A 21,006-nucleotide genomic window follows, 5' to 3' on the forward strand; every position below is an offset into this window, starting at 1 on the left:
TAAAATGAAAACATGATGCAAAAAATAAATGTTTTTTTTTGAATTTCTAAAGTACATTTAATATCCTAAGTGAGCACTTATCTAACTTTAGCAACAAATGAATAATTGAAAGCTGAACAGAAGGAATAGTACTTTTTTTCAAGGTGTGTTACAGAGGTCACGTACAAATAAAATATTGTAAGTGATGTTGAGGCTTAATTCTCCATGCTCATGAAGTACCAGACTTTTTATACCGTGCCCGGTGCGAGCAATATGAGAATATAAACTGCTTTTTTCACATTCATAAGGTCACAATCTCTGAGCTGCAACATAAGAATTACTTTCCTGCAACTAAATTACATCCTTCTCACTCAAGTATCCAGCTAACAATAATAAATGGACACATTTTAGCACCAAATAAAGCTTAATGGAGCAATGAATAATGAAGATAATACTGTCATGATTTTAATATTACAGTCATTCAATTGTACCACTCAGAATGCTGTGGAAAATAAATATACATAGTGGCTTGCTGAAAAGTACTACACATGAGTTCTTGAAATGCACTGCATTCATATCACATATGGAGTTCAACATATCATTATAAGGAATAAGAAGTCACAATATGATTATGGGCATTTGTACTACAGCAGTTCTAATATTAACAAACATTTTATATATAAATGTATTTTATATTAAGAAGTTTAATATTCCGCAGATAATTGATTGTAACCATATAACATGCTAATTGATAAATGTAACACCTTTAATTCTTTCACTTGTTATCTTTTTTAACGTGTTAGCTAATCTGAGATCTGAGAAATATTTTTATTATGTGGATGACACAAGTGTTTGCACAATGAAAATAACAACTTTACCTAGCTTTAAATGTTCTTCACATGCAAGTATCTAAAATTGTAAATGAAAACTTCCTGAATGATAATTTCTGAGATGTAAATATTATGGCACTGTGGTTAATGACAGGCTTAATACACCGATCTTTTGTGAAGGAAACACTAAAGATGAAAATACGTCATCTTTAACTATTCTGGTTCACATAAACAAGATTGTAACTATTGATAACTTTATCTCTTCTCTGTAAGGATCGAATAAATATGCTTAGTCCTTCACAGGCCAGTGTACTAAAAATTTGCCAATGACCTAACTACTGTTGACAGAATTTCAGTTGGTGATGATGAGACATACAGGAATGAGATAGATCGGCTGATTGAGTGGAGTTGCAACAACAATGTTGCACTCAATGTCATTAAGACCAAGGAGTTTATTGTGGGCTTGAGGAAGGGAAAGTTAAGGGAACACACACCAGGCCTCACTGAGGGATCATCAGTGGAAAAGGTGAGCAATTTCAAGCTCTTGGGTGTCACATCTCAGGAGCTCAGAAAATGTTGATGCAATTACAAGGAAGGCATGGCAATGGCTATATTTCATTAGGAGTTTCAGGAGACTTGGTATATCACCAAAGCCACTTCTAGATTTTACAGATCTACTGCAGTGAGCATTCTAACTGGCTGCATCACCATCTGGTATGGAGGTACAGGAGTATGAAGACACACAGTCAATGCTTCTGGAAAAGCTTCTTCCCCTTTGCCATCAGATTTCTGAATGGACAATGAACTCATGTACATTAACTCACTATTTTTTTTTCTCCTCTTTTTTTGCATTACTTAGTTTATATAAAATATATACTTATTATAATTTATAGTTTTTTATTATGTATTACAATATTCTGCTGCTGCAAAACAACAAATTTCACAACATATGTCAGTGATATTAAACCTGATGCTGATTTTGATGCTATGATCATACTGTGCACATCTTGTACATTTCCAAATTATATCATATGTACTGTATTTTAAAGTCCATACACCATACATAAATATACCATCACAACAGGTATTATGAATTAAGATAGACACACACATCTATTTACATTTTTATTACTTTTTTCCCGTTACTTGCTTTTTAGTACAGAAACTTTGGTTTAGTCGACCCTAGGTTTGTACGACTGACATTGAATAAGTCATTCATTCAAATCCAACCACGGTTGCCAACCCCATAATTTGCTAACTTCTGCTGATCCAGAAGCATGATTGTAATGTCCAATCAATGCCTAAATATGTCCCATCAGTTAATGCTATTGTGGTGATAATATGCTGTGCCACATGACTTCTGTGCTACAGGCTATGTACGTTTTCCAATCAAATAAATTTTCAGACCACTACCATCATACCACTGCACCTAAAGATGCAGAAGAGGTTTCTTTCATGAATATAAGGTCTCGTTCAGAATGAGGTTTCCTGAAGCTCATCATCAAGAGATAAACAAACAAGCTTTATATACTTCAATCACTGAATTGGTGCTACATTTAATTTTAGGAAATATTATTGTAAAATATGAAGAAAAGGTACTTTTCATCATAAAACTGAGAATTGTAATAGTTTTTCCAATGTTGCACACACCACTTCATACTTCTGGGAAAATGAGAAGAATAAAAATAGCGTTTAACTGTAAACTCAATATTTTTAGATTATAAACAGTAGGTACTGGGTAACATATAACATTGTTATAGGTTTCAATCATTATCAACGTTCCCTCTATTCTTTTTTACAGCTGCACAGACCAACCACTCAGCAGGAAATTTTTACACGGCCTGAAAACTGCATGGTACTTTAAATGTTCAAATGTTAATAAAATTCCAGCCGCACAGCAACAAAGGCTTTGTGCACGGGAACATTTCAGTTACTGTGTGGCTGTACACCCGTATAGCTTAGAGGGAACAGTAATCATTACCTTGGACTTCTTAGAGGAAACACAAATACATTTTCCTGTTAACAATTAACTGAATTCAGCTACATCAAAGTATAATTTCCAGCATTCTACAGCTTGTGTCCTCTAATATGAAACATGCTTCCTGCCTTGCTGATCCCTCCTTGCTCAGAAAATTCTCTTGACTTTCCATCAAGAAATGATACTGTTAGTTTTCTTCACTCTTCAACTGCCCCTTTCCCCCAAAATTTCTGTTTTTCACAACCTTCTGCGCATGCTTCTGGGAAATGAGTGTTTTGTAGGAACTCACACAGGAGATGAGGTAGATCAGCCATGATCTTATTGAATGGCAGGGAATGCCTGAGGGGTTGTGTGGTCTTCACATGCTCCTATTTTCTTTTGTTCCAACCCACCAGAAGTGGTTCTCCAAGCACTGAATTTTCTCTTCCCATTTAATTTTTTTGGCTATTACACCCACTGTAGGTCCTGACTTACGCTGCTCCCTTTCTCTCTCCAATAGACACTCTCGCTGCTGCCATTAGCTTTCCTACCCCTCTTTTGTTAATTCTCCATTTTCTTCACTACCAAAATATTCCTTCCTTCAAGTCTTTTAATCCAATATACTTATTACAATTGGTGCTGGACCTTAGACAGAAAATTCTCTCCATAATGTACAGAGCTGTCAATCAAAGCAAGGTGTCAAGCATGTGAGAATAAGGAGTGGTTGCTGATAGTAGAGACATCATCAATGCTAACACTAATGTGCAAATGTACAGACGTCTCCTGCAAGCTGACTGCCTGATTTAAGCTTATGTGTAAAAGAACTATTATTTTCACATTGTTTGACAAAAGTAAACCTTATGTGTGTCATTCCATATTTATCATGTGTCCATTTGTCATATATGAAAGATTAGGGAAAAGCTTCAGAAGTACTAAGTGACAATTGTCTGTATAAAGTGTTTAAGTACAAGTGTCCACGCAATAAACAAACAAACAGCATCCAGCATACGTTTTACCTAGAGTGCCAAATTCTTCAGAAAAAGGTTACGGCGTTGAGCTATGGACTGTTTTTTAACACATCTAGTTGCATAATCAGTGGTCCCAGATTTTTCCATATATAAAATACTGTGTTCATTTTTAAACACGTCAAAGTAAAAGGCTTATATTTTGGATATAAAAACTGACAACTCTTATAATGTTCCAAGAAAGCTTTATATCTTTTTAATACTACTACTACCCTAAATCATCCTAATATTTCTCATACTACTTTGCTCATTCATCTTTAAAAGCATATCATTTCCACCCCCACTACCACCAGTCCATGGTAAAATCTGGGTGGTCCACACTGAAGGCAATTGTGTGTAACAAATGAAACAGCAGCATGAAAACAGAATGGCAACAAGAGGAAGAAAAAAGAGAAACCAATATAAAGAAAAAACAGAATTTATGACAATCTGTAATGGGCTGAGGGTTAGAGGTCAGGAAACAAGGGATCCTTCTCTTCATCAGGTTGCTTCCTGGTAACATCCTGATTAAGCTGACAGCTTGAATTATATCTGTTACATTCTGCAGTAGACAATCCATCTGTGCTAAGTCCTCTTCAATGCTGCTGAAGAAGCTTGGGCAAAAGCTTGGTCTTTCTTCCTTTACCATGGGCCTCAAAGCAGTCATCTCTTTTCTATACTCTTTATTTGTCAGTGCTCTTCAAAGAGACCTTTAACAAACTGAATGTGTTGTGTGCATCAAGCTCGCAGTATTGTTAGTCTCTCAAATGCAGCTAGGACTACACCCCTGCTCTGTCTCTATCTCTCAGATTTAGTTTAATTGTTGGATTGTCATCAAATTATTTCTGGTCCTTGGCATCAAGCCTAACCCTGGCTCTCTTACACAAAAAAACATGCTGGAGATTGAACCTTTCAAGTGATATATTTAGATTCTGTTGCCATGGTGCACTCGGATCTGAAGCCCTACAGAACCATTTGACAGACTACAATGAAGCAGCTTGAAGCAAGTAATTGTGAGGAAAATAGAGAACATTAGGGCTGTTTTAATTTTACTTTTACAATCATTGATATTTAACTGAAGATATATAGCATATCATTTACAAATGCCTAGAAATGACATCATAAATGTTCATACATCTTGATATTAAATGTTCATATATTTTGTAAAACTAGGTTTCTTTCTCAGAACAATATTACAATAAACTGCTGGAATATCAGAGGAATCCCATTATTTTACATGTAATGTAACAGAATGGTTAAGTAATTATCAATCATACTTACGTAAATCAAGAAAGATTTCACCAGTTAATGAGAAAATTTCAAACCTGTTAAAGATTATTTTATATCATATCTTGGATTCGTTTATATTAAACATAGAAAACTATACCTTGTTTTTATATTAGTGGACATTTTTTAATCTAATTAACTATTATTAAAACATGGCAGCAAAATCTCGCAAGATTTTTTCCATTAATGCTGTATACAGTAGCATGCATTATTAGATTTTCAAGTCATTGGACACTTCACTGCAGCATATTAAATCAATGGACATTTGAAATACGCTGGTTACAAACTATTAAACATTTTAAGTTAATCAATTTTAGCAAATTAACATTGACTACCAAGAGTTTCATTATAGTATGGGCAAATTGAGAGAAACAACACAAGGAAACAAGACTGAAAAAGTTGGGGGTGATGGTGGGAACCGGAGGAAAAGAACAGGTAAGTGAATTTCAAGCATTTACATTTTCTCTTTCTATCAAAGTGACACAGCCTTCTGTTACTGCGGATTACATACTGCAAAGCACGAATGCATCAGTTCAAAGTCAAAGTCAGTGTTTGCAAAGCTGGACAGCAATCATTCACACAATGAAGATGCAGATGCGCACACTAGATTCTCGAATTTTACACTGAAATAAGCTGCTAAATGTATTCTCTGCATTTTACCTGACTAAACAATACACTGAATTTTGTAAGGGCAAGAAAGTTCAGGTCTTTCTGCACACTATGCAAATTAAACTCTACAACTTCTGAAACTTTGCACTATCAGAAAGTCAGCCACATTGAAAAACTTGGATTCTAGTCACATTACAAGCCACACAGGTAAGTTCCCCACTGCGGTTAATGGGATATTGGTGGGAAGGTGGATTGAAAGGTGTTCAACTCCCAAGCTTGGTAAGCAGTCAGGTTGATGGTGGAGAGATTTTAGGGGTCTGTGGAAAGGCAGAAAGCATCTGCCTTCTTCCTTAGGTTGTCTGTGTCTCCCTTCAGCTGATTGACCATCCAACATCTAGAAAAAACAGATGGCCAGAGGTAAACTAACCTGACAGATTAAATCAGGTCCTGTCAAACACTTTAAAGTGTCTAATTTGCCATTCCATTTTTGGAGTCAATGCCTTCTGTGTTCAAGAAGTCAGCAAGTTGTAGATAGATCTAATATAAGACCATGGGGTGTATGGGGTGTCAGGGAGGGGTAGCACCTCTGGTGGGGGAACATCTCGCATCCTTTTCAAGGCGGTTAGTCCACTTTTGGTCCCCACCGGGCACTCAGTTCTCACCTGTGGTTCCCTGTAGCTGTTTGCATGCTACAGCGGCCACACCCTGGGCAACAGCTTCAACAAGCCAGCTAAACCAGGTGTCAGTGAGATAGGGAGTTGTCTATCCCAGCATGTGAAGACAGACTCTGGTGGATTGAGCAGACAAGACCAATGGAAGGTCCAACGGTCAAGGAGGCAGTCTCTGCAAGCGTCGTGGAACATGTAGAGCAGGACAAGACACAGAAGATGTCCTGGTCATCCACTGCGCCTAGTCCCATCTCCAGCCGTCTTGACTCTGTCTTGCGACTGGATCCAGATGGGAATTGGGAAGAGGGAGTGAGGTTGGCGCTGCGCAATTCTCCCTCACTTAAATCTAAATCACGCGCTAGTCTCGACACCATCATAATAGTGTTGAGGTCCTCATCGACGTCGACGATGGACGAACACATAAGACCATAAGGTACAGGAGCAGATTTAGGCCATTTGGCCTATTGAGTCTGCTGCATCATTTCATCATGGCTGATGCAATTTTCCTCTCAACCCCAATCTCCTGCTTTCTCCCCATATCCCATCATGCCCTGACCAATCAAGACTCTATCAACCTCTGCCTTAAATATTTTGTCTTGGCCTCCAGAATTACTTGCAGCAAGAATTCCACAGATTCACCAAACTCTGGTTAAAGAAATTTAAGAAGTTTAATGTTTGGCAAATCCTCCAATATATCCACATATTTTGTTGATCTACTGACTAAGAAGTTTTAACCATCATGGTGGACAGGAATCTTCACAGAACTGCTGGCAGATTTCAGAATTTCCTCAGTAAAAAGGAAGTTCCAAGCTGAGTCCACTAGCAATGTCTTGGCTGTGCTCTGTCATTGGACTCCCCATGAAGTCAAGGGGGTAAGACCAGAGATGGAACTCTCTGAACTACCCCAGCATTTACTAAAGGGTACATGCTTCATAAAACTGTTCATTTGTATGTGCATTATATAGAGCTGGAGGAAGGATAGTAGAGCTACTAGGGCTTGATGTTTCAATCCCTATGGTAAATTGGCACTCTCGATGTTGGCAGTGGGTTTGGAGTGGTGACAAGGAGGGAGAGTAGGTACATCATCGGGGTCATCAGGTGGGCACCTCCTTCTTTGATGTTTCGTTGATAAGCCCACGACGTCTCCAGAGGGTTCAACGGTGCTACCTGGCGTCGCAGATACACCCCCTCAGTTCCATACCCTCCTGTCTTCATCTTGCAGCCCAGTTGTTGTCTTTCCTTTTAATCCAAATCCAATTACATAATTTAAAATGTGACCTTTGTTCCATGCTTTAAATTAATTAAAATATACTGAAGTGTTGTTCGTTCATTTTTTTTTGTTGTTTTATTGTTTTTATCAGCTTTGACAAAAAGTGGAAAAGAACACTGCTGTGAATTGAAAGTTTCTGGAAGAGATTTGCAGTCAGTGCTTGTTCTGGCTTGCTCATGTCATGTTTTCATGTTGTTTAAGGCACTGTTGCTGCTCAAGGTTTCACCACTTGATCCAGGACCATCACAGTCAGCAGGAACCATCCTTCATGTCTGCAAGATACATTTGGAAAACTGACGTGGCAGAGTGGGTGGTGAGGGCTCATCAGGAAAATATGAGACGCGAAAGTGACGCAGACCCTGAAAGCCTAGCTGTTGTGTCCTGAAACCTCAAGCCTACTTGTGTCTGAAAATACAGAAACTGTCCTCAATTTGCAAAGTTTACAAATCAAGCTGAAGAAGATAATCATGCATAGAGCAAGGAAAGACACACCATACTCACAAAAATACTCCAGTGGAAGAGATATAATTTTGCTTTGAAAGGGAGGAAGAGTGCTAGAAAGAGTTGATTAAAAAACTTTGCAAACATGAGGAAATCTGCAGATGCTGGAAATTCAAGCAACACACACAAGATGCTGGTGAAACGCAGCAGGCCAGGCAGCATCCATAGGAAGAAGCACAGTCGACGTGTCAGGACGAAGGGCCTTGGCCTGAAACATCGACTGTGCTTCTTCCTATGGATGCTGCCTGGCCTGCTGCATTCCACCAGCATTTTGTGTGTATTGCTTGATTAAGAAACTTGCTTGCCTTTCTTATTGTAGAAAATGGACCCCTTAAAGCCAACTTAAGACTGAATATAAATCATATTTAATTTTGTTGATAACACCACTGTTGTTGGTTAAATCAACATATAGCAGAGAGATTGAAAATTTGGTTGAGCGGTACCACAAAAATGTTTCACTTGTGGCCAACTAAATCACATAGCTCATTATTGACTACAGGAGGAAGAAGCCTTAGGTCCATTAGGAAGTCCACATTAAAAAAAACTGAGGTGGAGAATGGCAGTAGCTTTAAATTTCATGGCATTAACATATTGGAGAATAACCACAGAAGTGTTATCAAAATAAGGCACAACATCACCTCCAGATTCTTAAAGGTTTGTGTAGATTCAGCATGTAGCCAAAAACTTTGACAAATTTCCTTAGATGCATACTGAAGAGGGTATCCTTAAACGCTCTCAAACGCATCTCCCCCATTTCACGCACATCTGCTCTCACTCCATCCTCCCACCGCCCTATTAGGAATAGGGTTCCCCTGGTCCTCACCTACCACCCCACCAGCCTCCGGGTCCAACATATTATTCTCCGTAACTTACGCCACCCCCAACGGGATCCCACCACTAAGCACATCTTTCCCTCCCCTCACTCTGTGCTTTCCGCAGGGATCGCTCCCTACACGACTCCCTTGTCCATTCATCCTCCCCATCCCTCCCCACTGATCTCCCTCCTGGCACGTATCCTTGTAAGCTGAACAAGCGCTACACATGCCCTTACACTTCCTCCGTTACCACCATTCAGGGCCCCAGACAGTCCTTTCAGGTGAGGCGATATATCACCTGTGAGTCGGCTGGGGTGATATATTGCGTCCGGTGCTCCCGATGTGGCCTTCTATACATTGGCGAGACCCGACGCAGACTGGGAGAACATTTCGCCGAACACCTACGCTCTGTCTGCCAGAGTAAGCAGGATATTTCAGTGGCCACACATTTTAATTCCACGTCCCATTCCCATTCTGATATGTCTATCCATGGCCTTCTCTACTGTAAAGATGAAGCCACACTCATGTTGGAGGAACAACACGTTGTATTCTGTCTGGGTAGCCTCCAACCTAATGGCATGAACTTGACTTCTCTAACTTCCGCTAATGCCCCACCTCCCCCTCGTATCCCATCCGTTATTTATTTATATACACACATTCTTCTTCTCTCTCTCCTTTTTCTCCCTCTGTCCCCCTCACTATACCCCTTGCCCATCCTCTGTTTTCCCCCCTCCCCCTTTCCTTTCTCCCTGGGCTTCCTGCCCCTGATCCTCTCATATCCCTTTTGCCAATCAACTGTCCAGCTCTTGGCTCCATCCCTCCCCCTCCTGTCTTCTCCTATCATTTTGGATCTCCCCCTCCCCCTCCTACTTTCAAATCTCTTACTAGCTCTTCTTTCAGTTAGTCCTGACAAAGGGTCTCGGCCTGAAACGTCGACTGCACCTCTTCCTAGAGATGCTGCCTGGCCTGCTGCATTCACCAGCAACTTTTACGTGTGTTGCTTGAAATTCCAGCATCTGCAGATTTCCTCGTGTTTGCGTTTTTAAAGAGGGTATCCTAACTGTTTACGTCACATATAAAATGCTGGTGGAACGCAGCAGGCCAGGCAGCATCTGCATTCTACCAGCATTTCATGTGCGCTGCTTGAATTTCCAGCAACTGCAGATTTCCTCGTGTTTGCGTGTTTACATCACAGCCTGGTATGGAAACACTAATGTCTATGAATGGAAAAGGCTACAGAAAGTGGTGGATACAGCCCAGTTCATCAAAGGCAAAGTACCACTGAGTACAATTACATGGGGTGCTGCCACAAGAAGACGGTATCCATCAGCAAAGACCCACACTAGCTAGACCATGTCCTTTTCCTACTGTCACCACTGGGCAGGAGGTATAGAAACCTTAGGTCCCACACTATCTGGTTCAGGAACCATTATTACCCTACAACCATCAGTTTCCTGAACCAGCATTGATAACTTCAATCATCACTTCTCTGAACTGATTCTACGACTCATTTTCAAGGGCTCTTCACAGCTCATGCTCTCAGTTTTATTTTTATTTGTTGTTTATCTTCTTTTGCACATTGGTTTTTTGTCACTCTTTGTCTGCTTATGTAAAGTTTTTCATAAAGTTCTACTGTATTTGTTTTTCCTCGTATGCCTGCAAGAAAATGTATCTCAACGTAGTACATGGTAACATATACATACTTAAATAATAAATTCACTTTGAATTCTGCCTGTTTGTAACCATATGAAATAGTAGAAGATGGAATTCCTTAGTGTTAACTCCCTAGTTGGTACCCTTTATTTAGGAAATACAAAGTAGACAATTCGCCCATTGGTTTCATCACCATTTGAGTAGAACCCTTAGAGCAGCATGACCAAATCAAGAAGACTAAATCTGTTCCATATTAAGTAAACCATAATGTTCTTGTTAAAAATGTTCTTCTTAAATTAAGAACAAAATACTTCACAACTGTGCATATGACATTTTCATTATTTTAATAATAACAGTAAATTATTGGCTCATCTTCTGACATCAGCAGCATAATGGAATACCCACTGCCTGCCAGCTGAAGACACCTCCAACAAATTCAAGAAGTTTAGTGCCATCTAGTACAAAGCAACCTCCTTGGTTGCTGTACCATCTCCTACATTCATTTCCACCACCACAATGTATAGCTCCTGCAATGTGTATTATTTACAAAATGCAGTGTAGTTATTTGTCAAGGCTACTTTAACACCAGCTCCCAAACTTTTTACCCCTGAAATCAAGTACGTCAAGGACAGTAGTTTATGCAAATACTGCTACCTGGAGTTTACCCACCAAACCTCCTGACTTGGAAGTTCTTTCATTGTTACTGAGTCTAATTCCCATCTCAAATAGTATTGTGGGAGTACTTTCATCATTGGCTCTAGTAGCTTTCAACCAGAACTATCTCAAGTCTATTAGAGATAGTAAAAAGCACTGGCCTTGCTGATGATTTCTACACAATGAATGACTAATAGATAACATAACCCCTTCATCACTCACTTTCTACTGAGAACTGCATGTCAATTTCAAACAAATTACACTACCATTTGTGCAAGTAATCACCTCCATGATTCAGTGGATAAGTGCTCCATCTGGGGTCATACCAAGCCATTAGTTTTGTTCTGTGAGCCAGTTGAGTGAACAGGTACATACAGTATAAATTGAGGAGTAAGGTAGAGAATGCAGAATAATAAATATAGTCAGGATTTATATATTTGATTGCTATCCAATAACGAGTATGTGTCAATATCAATGGAATGTGCAAATTTGAGTTACTCCATCTTTCCATCATTTTCAAATACACAAATTTAAGAAAATTTTATTAATTGAAAAGGCAATCAAGCTGCATTTTAATCTCCCCATGACATGAGGTCAATCTCTGCATTGCCAACACAGTTTGTGGATTGGACTCTGCATTTCATGTTATATGTATTTCTGGTTATTCCTTTTTATTATTGCTATTTTGTATGATTTCGATCAAGGCAGATTTGCTCTGCAGCCTGCAGGCAACAAACAACACAGCACTGAACTGAACTGAACTAAACTGAACATTCCTAGACTGTTCAATGACTGTGTACTTTGATGTTTTATAGTCTGTGGTTTTTGCTTGTTTTTTTGCCATTCATGAGATTTGTTCTTTTTTAGCACATTGGATGTTTGATGTTTTCTTTGCACAGGTTCTATGATGTTTCTTTGTTTCTGGGCTGTCTGTGGGAAGATGAATCTCAGGGTTGTATACTGCATACCTACTTTGATAATAATTAGACTTTGAAACGGTGATCATGTGAGAGAATAGTTAAATATAATGTGTCAGTTAAATGTGTCAGTTAGTTACTACTCACTAGTCAGTAAGGGTGTCTACAGGCAAATGTCTCATGTCTTTTACTTCTGATCTGCTACCAATTTTGACGGCCTTGATGGACAAGAATTATATCCGTCAACAGATGCTGTGCTAAAAAGGATATAAAATGGGGACATTACAAAAAATAGTAGCATTACATTTTTTGAAATGACGGGAAATGATCGTTAACAAGCATATAGATAAAATAACTTGGTAGTGCAGAGTGATATGGCAATACCTTCCTCAACTGAAGAACAAAATTACCAATACACACAAAATGCTGGTGGAACACAGCAGGCCAGGCAGCATCTATTTACCATCAAAACAAAATTACCATCTCAAACATTATATGAAAATAAATCTGAATTCCATAAATATATTTTATGCTATCAATACCAACTGGTGTTGTTGCATCTCTTTGGTTGCCAATTTAGAATAGAAATGCTTTCTATTTTCTATTTATCATGCAGAATGAAAACAAATAATTGGTGGAAGTTTACCCTACCCATCGTCAGCAATATTTGGAAAACTTGCACTGGGGTTCCAATAAGAAAGCTAGTTCTTCCATGGTTGTGCTTGTTTGAAACTTTGGCTGACAATTTCCTCTGAATGCCATATATAACAGTTTTGACTGCAATAGCAAATTAAATTGAGACTTTGCTTCATTCCCAGAATTGATTGGGTCATTGGTATACTCTATGTACACCAACTAACCTAGAATACCTTTTTAAATCTGCCTTGCCCAAGTAAGGCCTTTAACTTATGCACTGCTCTGATGCAGGCAGCACAAAGAAAGTAATAGGGAAGAGTTAACGTTGCAGTAGTCTTAACCAAAGGAGAACCAGTGGAGAACAACTGCATTAAGTGATGTACCCGTCTCTTTCTTTGGATAACTATATTTTTAAAAATATCATGAATTGAAATCATTTATGTAGATATTTAAAAAAAAAATATATAGATATAATCATCTTACTTTGTACACTGTATATGACAGGACAATACTTACTCATCATTCGGAGACTGTGCTGTGGACCCACATAGTTCTCCACGAAGATCAGCATTTGCAGAACTGTCACAGTCTAATACTGATGGCTGAGTTAAGGAAGGCACACTGTGTTGCTTTATTGAAACTGAAGTGTTTTCATCTTTGGTAAAAGGTGCCTCATTGGTCTTTTCCAGATCATCACTTACAGCTGTTTTGGGATATTGAATGAAGTTATAAGTATCATCGAGATATTCCTTCAGCTGCAATTTTTCACTGCTACCAGAACTACTGATGTCACTTTCAGAATTGTATACTTCATCTGCAAGCCTCAGCACATATTGGCTTGGTCTCTGAGCCTCTGTTGCATCCTTATTCAGATCCTGGGTCAATGCTGATTCTATAAAAAAAAACAAAAAGATTGCCATTTGGCAAATTATAATGTATGAATGCTCACTGCATTTAAACTTTCCTAATGGCTGAGTCTTGCAAGACCTTGTTTTGTATTTTGAAGGTGAAAACATTGCCTCCCCATCCGAGGTAATTATCACAATGAAATCTTTCGAAGAGTGTGAGTGCCTGCCCCTCCTTTCCATGCTTTTCTATATTGGCTTTCCCTTCAGATGTATAGTTCTTCTCCTCCTTGCTGTCTCTTGGCTCACTTACTCTTTGTGGCCCTGTCATTCCATTAGCCCTGCTCTTTTCTTTTCTTCTCTGCTCTGCAAAAATCCTATTTCCACCCTCCCTCCTTCCACAATCACTAATTTGCTAAATGCTCAATGAGTATCTTGGAACTAACTTTAAATTCTTCGCATTCTGTATATTCTGAATGAGTATTTCACTAACTTAAAATTGGCTTTTGGAACACAGCTAGGAATATAATTAATCAAACTTCCATGGAAACAGTGATGGCTAACCAGATACGGTTTTCACAGCACTTCCCTGATCAGTGGTAATGCTTATAAGGAGCAACAAGGAAAAACCTACATCACTAACCAGTAATATACATGTCAAAAAATATTTCTGTATGTCACAAAAGTCAAAGTATCCAAACAAGAAAATCTGCAGATGCTGGAAGTCCAAAGCAACACACAGAAAATGCTGGGGGAACTCAACAGACGCAGCAGCAGCATCTATGGAAAAGAGTACACAGTCGACATTTCAGGCCAAGACCCTTCCTCAGGACTCAGCATCCAGTTTGTACTTCCAATTGGTGAAGCTGTTACTTACAGAGGACAAACAAAACTGAGAAACATATCATTAGGAATCATCTCTTCCCATAACCTGATTAGAGAAAATGTATTTTGTCCTGTAATATTTCTTGGTTGCTATCTAATTTGTAATCAACATGAGAAGGTGAATCTTAATCCTGAATAGTTACTTTTCTGTTTAGGATTTCTTGTATGGAACCTTATCAAATTCTTCTGCAAGTTCAGACAGCCAACATCCAAACTGTTATAATCAATATTCCATGTAAGAAAAGCTCATGCCATGAATTTGAAATAAACTTGACTTAACTGATGCTTGCTAAATTGGCATTTAGAAAACTGTAAATAGATTTGGAAGAATGTAGTGCGAAAAATCAGACTGGGCTTTGTTCAGCTATGTGTACAGCAACACACGATAAAAGCAAACAGATTAAGATCTGCGAGCAGACAATTATAGTCAATTGCAATGTCTGCCATTGTCAAATGGCAGCCTGCCTGGCATTCAGGGTTAAGACTAAAATCTATCATTGGTTGAGATTTTAGGTGCTAATGCTGGACACATACTACTGCCAATGACTTGAAGTTGGAGTGGAGCATGGAAATGAGACAAGAGGGAAAATTTTATACTGCATTTTAGGTAGCCCAATTCATTACAGAAAGGTTAATACACCACACAGAATTTTCATCCAGACTGAAGACCATCTCCAATATTTTGCATTTTAACTGTAGAGTTAAAATCAATTCAGCTGATCCGATTCCATGGTGTTACACTGCCCCTTCAGCTTGCACATGAAAAATCAAGATCAAGTTAATGTTCACTGCATACAGGATAGTGAGGACTGTTTGGACCTGAATAGTTTAAACAAAAAAAAAAGGAAGTACAGGTTATTTTTCTATTTCACACTCTTCTGCAGAGTAAGGGTTGACAATAGTAAGAAGTGGGAAACAGAGACAGAGAGAGAAGGGTAAAGAGAGGGAAACAAAGTAAAATAGTGAATAGAGAGGAAGAAGGGAGACGGGACAAGTAGGCAAAGGTAATGAAGAAACAGAATAGATGTTAGTGGGAAAATGAATGGGGTTTAAAGAAGCAAGGCTGGAATATCTAGGTTATGTGGAGGAAAACAGTCCATGAAACTTCCCTAGCAGAGATTGCAGCCAAATAGGATTTGTTTATTCAAAAATCTATCAAATTTGCCAGAGGACCTCAGTGGGTCAGGCAATCTCTGCAGAGGAAAATGGACAGTCAATGTCTTGGGTTAACACCCTTCATGTGGAAGGGTCCAACACACACACACACACACACACATCCAGCAGTTTGTTTTTTGTTCCAGATTACAGAATCTGCAGTCTCTTGTGTCTGTCTCTATTTAAAGAGTGAACAAAGTGAAAAGGGATGACACCAGCAAGAAATGGCAAAAATACCATGTTTCTCTGAAGGAAATGCTTACGCTTCAACACAAGACCAAGAGTGACATTCACACCAAAGTGTATTGCAACACAACTGCATTAGAAAGCCTGGGTATTATGGTGGGTAGCAGTTAGCATAATGCTTTTTAGTGCCAGCAACCGAGGTTCAATTCCTGCTGCTGCCTGTAACGAGTTTGTACGTTGTCCTTGTAACCATGGGGTCTCCTCCAGGTATTCCTGTTTCCTCCCACGTTCCAAAGACATATTGGTTTGTAAGTTGTGGGCAAGCTACGTATAATCCAAAGATGTACTGGTTAGTAAGTTGTGGGCAAACAATGCTAGTGCTGAAGCATGGCCACATTTGTGGGTTGTCCCCAGAACATTCAGCCTATGTTAGTTGTTGACACAAATGACAAATAAATGCACATGTGACAAATAAAGCTAATCTTTGAAATAGGCACTGAAGACAAGATGTCTGGGATTCAATAATGGTCTTTTTTCAGTAAAGCAATAGATCCATAGATTTAAAAAATTGTTTTAAAATGATATTTCTCTTACAATTAACAAGGCACAGAGAATAGGTTCATACTGAGTGTTTATTTGTATGGTATGTAATTTTCTTTCAAATTTTCCTGCAGCGCCACCTCCTGTAAAAGGAATGTAATTGCTTACATCCAGGGTGAGTGCATGGATTGTTCAGTTAGCTCATGTTAAATTCTGATCATTTTAATTGGCTACTAATGTATCACTTGTGAACTGATACAGCAAAAGATGGTGGACCAGATCTGAAATGGAAATTTGTTACTTGCAGTAATAGCATAATTTGACCAAGTCTCCACAGTTTAACTGCAAAAGTGAATTTTAGGCAATTCATTGCTTCAGATTGTGACGCTTAACAAAAATTATATCCATAAGATAGTTTTACTTTATTTTTCAATTTGCCAGTTTGCAAATATCTTTACATTTACATTTTTTACATTTGCCAAGTTATCTAATTCATGTTCGTAGTTATGTCACCAAAATAGATACAATTCAGATTCACTTATTATTCACATGTATATCGAAACACAGTGAAATGTATCATTTGCATTAACAACAATTAATAGTGAGGCTTTGTTAGTAATTAATTGCAAGCTTTTTAACAGTGACTGATGAAACAACTTGCAACCTGAGCATACTAGTCAACCCTGAACTTAGCTTCTGATCTCTATCAATGAACGATTTACTCTTGACATCCCCTAATTTCTACATGCTAATTCTTGATAATGACGTAACATTCCATCATCAAAACACCTGTCCACCTAAAACTGCCGCTGCTGCCTGATGCCTAGACTGAGATGAGGCAGTTTTCTAAATTAAATGCAGGTATACCAAAGTCATTGGCTTCAAGTTCGAGTTTATTATCATTCAAATGTACATATGTATACAGTTAAACAAAACAATATTCCTCTGGGACCTAGGTGCAAAACACAGTATACATATCACACACAGCACATTAAGATATTAACACATTAGTATTAACAGATTTTTTTAAATTCTGTAGATGTACACATTGATATAAAGTGTATATATGTCATATAGTTAAATATACAATAGTATAATGCTACAGGGGCTGTCATAAATAGTGTATACTGGGTTGTAGCAGGGTGTTCATAAATCTCACAGCCTGGGGGAAGAAGCTGTCACCCACCCTAACAGTCCTTGTTCTTGTACTGCAGTACCTTCTGCCTGATGGTGGGAGGTCAAAGACATTGTGGGACAGATGGGAGGGGCCCTTGACAATGCTGAGGACTGTGTGAATGCAGTGCTTCTGGTATATGTCCTGAATGAGGGGCGAGGGAGGGAGGGATACCCAAATGATTCTCTCAGTAGTCCTCACAATCCATTGCAGGATCTTGTAGTCAGATGTCTGGCAATTCCCGCACCAGATGGTGATACATCTAGTCAGGACACTCTCAATGGTGTTCTGGTAGAATGTGGTTAGAATGGGGGCGGGGAGCCTCGGTCACCTCAATCTACTCAGGAAGTGGTAGCGTTGCTGCGCTTTCTTGACCAAAATGGTGGTGTTGAGGGACCAGATGAGACATTCCGCAATGTGCACTCAAAGACACTTGGTGCTCCTGAATCTCTCGACGGAGGAGCTGTCGATGTGCAGCAGGGAGTGGTCAGCCTGTGCCTTCTTGAAGTTGACAATCATCTCTTTAGTACTGTCCACATTGTCTCAAGTTGTTGTGTTTGCTCCAGTCCCAGTCCACAAGCCTCTCTACCTCCTCTCTCTGTGCCAAGTCATTATTGTTGTGGATGAGGTGTCATCAGCAAATTTAATGATGTGATTACAGCTGGATCTAGCATTACGATCATGCATCAAGAGTGTGAACAACAGCAGGATGAGCATGCAGCCCTGGGAGGCCCTGGTGCACAGCATAATGAAGCTGGAGATGTTGCTGTCTGAGGTCTCCCCATCAACAACTCCAAGACTCAGTTAAAGAGGAATGTGTTGAGATAGTTTACCCACCAGTTTGTGACAACTGATTGTATTAAAGCTGAACTGAAGTCGGTGAACAACATTCTGACGTAGGAGATGCCGTTCTCTAGACAGGACAGGATTGAGTAGATGGCAGAGGCTATTTCATCTGGGTGGATCTACTTGGGTGATATGCAAACTTGTAGGGGGTCCAATGAAGGCAGGATTTAATGCCGTTCATGACCAGCTGCTCCATGCACTTCATTATTATTGAGGTCTATGCTACTAGATGGTAGTCATTAAAGCAGATTACTGACGACCTCTTGGGCACAGGAATGATGATGGTGGCCTTAAAGCCTGCATGGATAGTGGATTGTTTCAGAGAGATGTTGAAGATATTCGTGGGAATATCTGCTAGTTGGGCTGCACAGTCTCTCAGCACCTGAGCAGGTATGTTATCTGGCCGCCTAGCTTTGTGGGGGTTGACCCTGACTACAGTCGTCATCACATCAGTTGTGGCCACTCCTCAGGAGGTAGGGAGGCATTCCTCATCGGCACATCATTCAGTGCAGCAATCTCTGTGTAGAAGACATTCAATCTATTAGGACGAGGGGTGTCACTGTCACTGACGTGTATTGTAGTCTTCTCAACCATTCTCCATCACAAGCTCTCGTCCCTCAGGATTAAATCCACCTCAGAATGAACTAGATTGCAAGCAGTCTGGGTGGCTTGTTATTCTATGAATTAACCTTCTAAACATGTGTCTTCTTCAATCAAACAAGTATCTTGTTCCATCTTTACAAAACTGCATGCCCTTACCCTCAGTCCACCTGGCATAGAAGCATGCTTTTGCTACTTTCAAATTTGTGCAGATCTTTTCATTTCCTACCCTTCATGACCTCCATCCAAAGTAATATATGTTTGATGATCTAGACTGGTATTTAATCAGCAAATACATCTATTTCAAAATTCTTAGGCATGGATTTCACTGCGGTGTGGTCTGGACAATTGAAAGGCACAATTTATTTGAATCATTGAAAAGATCGTTTGGAACTTAATGAATCAATTATTCTCCAATTCACGTTGCTCTCCAAACTTGTTATATATTGCTTGTATTTGTAGTTACTTAATATGATAAGATATTTCCATAAGACCATAAGATATAGGAGCAGAATTAGCCCGTTTGGCCCATTGAGTCTGCTCCGCCGTTTCATCATGGCTGATCCACTTTTCCTCACAGCCCCAATGTCTTGCCTTCTCCCCGCATCCCTTCAAGCTTGAACTAATCAAGAATCTATCAACCTCTGCCTTAAAGACTTGGCCTCCATTGCTGCCTGTGGTAATGAATTCCACAGATTCACCACACTCTGGCTGAAGAAATTACTCCTCATCTCCATCCCTCTATTTTGAGGCAGTGTCTTCTGGTCTTAGACACTCCCACCACAGGAAACATCCTCTCCCTGATGAAGATGGCTGAGCTTGTCATTGAAACATTGGTTATAATCGATACCTGTACCCAGCTGGAAACACAAAAAGAGTTTGTTCATTATACATCCTCTCCACATTTACTCTATCAAGTCCTTTCTCCACTCAATAGGCTTCAATTAGGTTACTAATCATTCTTCTAAATTCATGTGAATACAGCCCCAGAACCATCAAATGCTCTTCATATGACAAGCTGTATAGTTCTGGAATCATTTTTGTGAACTTCCTTTGAACCCCCTCCAGTTTCAGCATATCCTTTCTAAGATAAGGGGCCCAAAACTACGCACGTCTGGTGACCTAGGCCTGTGCAAAAAAAAAAGGTATGACTTGCAAAGGGCTATCTCAAGAGCAAAGAAACAATTCCCAGTGAGGTTGGAGGGGACATCGGATGCACGTCAACTCTGGCAGGATTTGCAGGACATTACTTCCTACAAAGTGAAACCCAATAGCATGAATGTCAGCAAGGCTTCACTACCAGATGAGTTCAACACCTTTTATGCCCGCTTTGAAAGGAAGGATATAACTACAGCTGTGAAGATCCCTGCTGCACCTGGTGACCCTGTTATCTCTGTCTCAGAGGCCGATGTCAGGAGGGTGAACCCTCGTAAGGTAACAGGCCCTGATGGAGTACCTGGTAAGGCTCTGAAAACTTGTGCCAACCACCTGATGGGTGTATTCAAGAACATTTTCAACCTCTCTTTGCTATGGTCAAAAGTTCCCACTTGCTTCAAAAGGACAACAATTATACCAGTGCCCAAGAAGAGTAGTGTGAGTTGTCTTAATGACTATCAGGTAGCACTCACATCTATTGTGATGAAATGCTTTGAGAGATTGTTCATGGCTAGAATCAACTCCTGCCTCAGCAAGGACCTGGACCCACTGCAATTTTCCTATCACTACAACAGGTCTACAGCAGATGCAATCTCAATGGGTCTTCACATGGCCTTAGATCATCTGGACAATACAAACACCTATGTCAGGATACTGTTCGCTAACTATGCTCAACGGTACTGATCGATAAGCTACTGATCCTGGGGTCTCTGTACCTCCCTCTGCAATTGGATCCTCAACTTCCTAACCAGAAGACCACAATCTGTATGGATAGGCATTAATAATTCCTCCTCACTGATGATCAACACTGACGCACCGCAGGAATGCGTGCTTGGTCCA

General features: G+C 39.6%; 1 protein-coding gene across 3 annotated transcripts in view; it reads right to left on the bottom strand.

Moving 5' to 3' along the window:
- kiz (kizuna centrosomal protein) overlaps window positions 1-21,006 on the bottom strand; it is a 207,746-nt gene that overhangs the window by 79,089 nt on the left and 107,651 nt on the right. For all 3 annotated transcript variants that reach the window (XM_072265562.1, XM_072265561.1, XM_072265564.1), the window contains exon 6: window positions 13,297-13,672. In XM_072265562.1, coding sequence (XP_072121663.1) covers window positions 13,297-13,672 — 376 coding nt within the window. The remainder of the gene's footprint in view (window positions 1-13,296; window positions 13,673-21,006) is intronic.

Source organism: Mobula birostris, chromosome 8, assembly GCF_030028105.1.
Source record: "Mobula birostris isolate sMobBir1 chromosome 8, sMobBir1.hap1, whole genome shotgun sequence".
Taxonomy (NCBI): Eukaryota; Metazoa; Chordata; class Chondrichthyes; order Myliobatiformes; family Myliobatidae; genus Mobula; species Mobula birostris.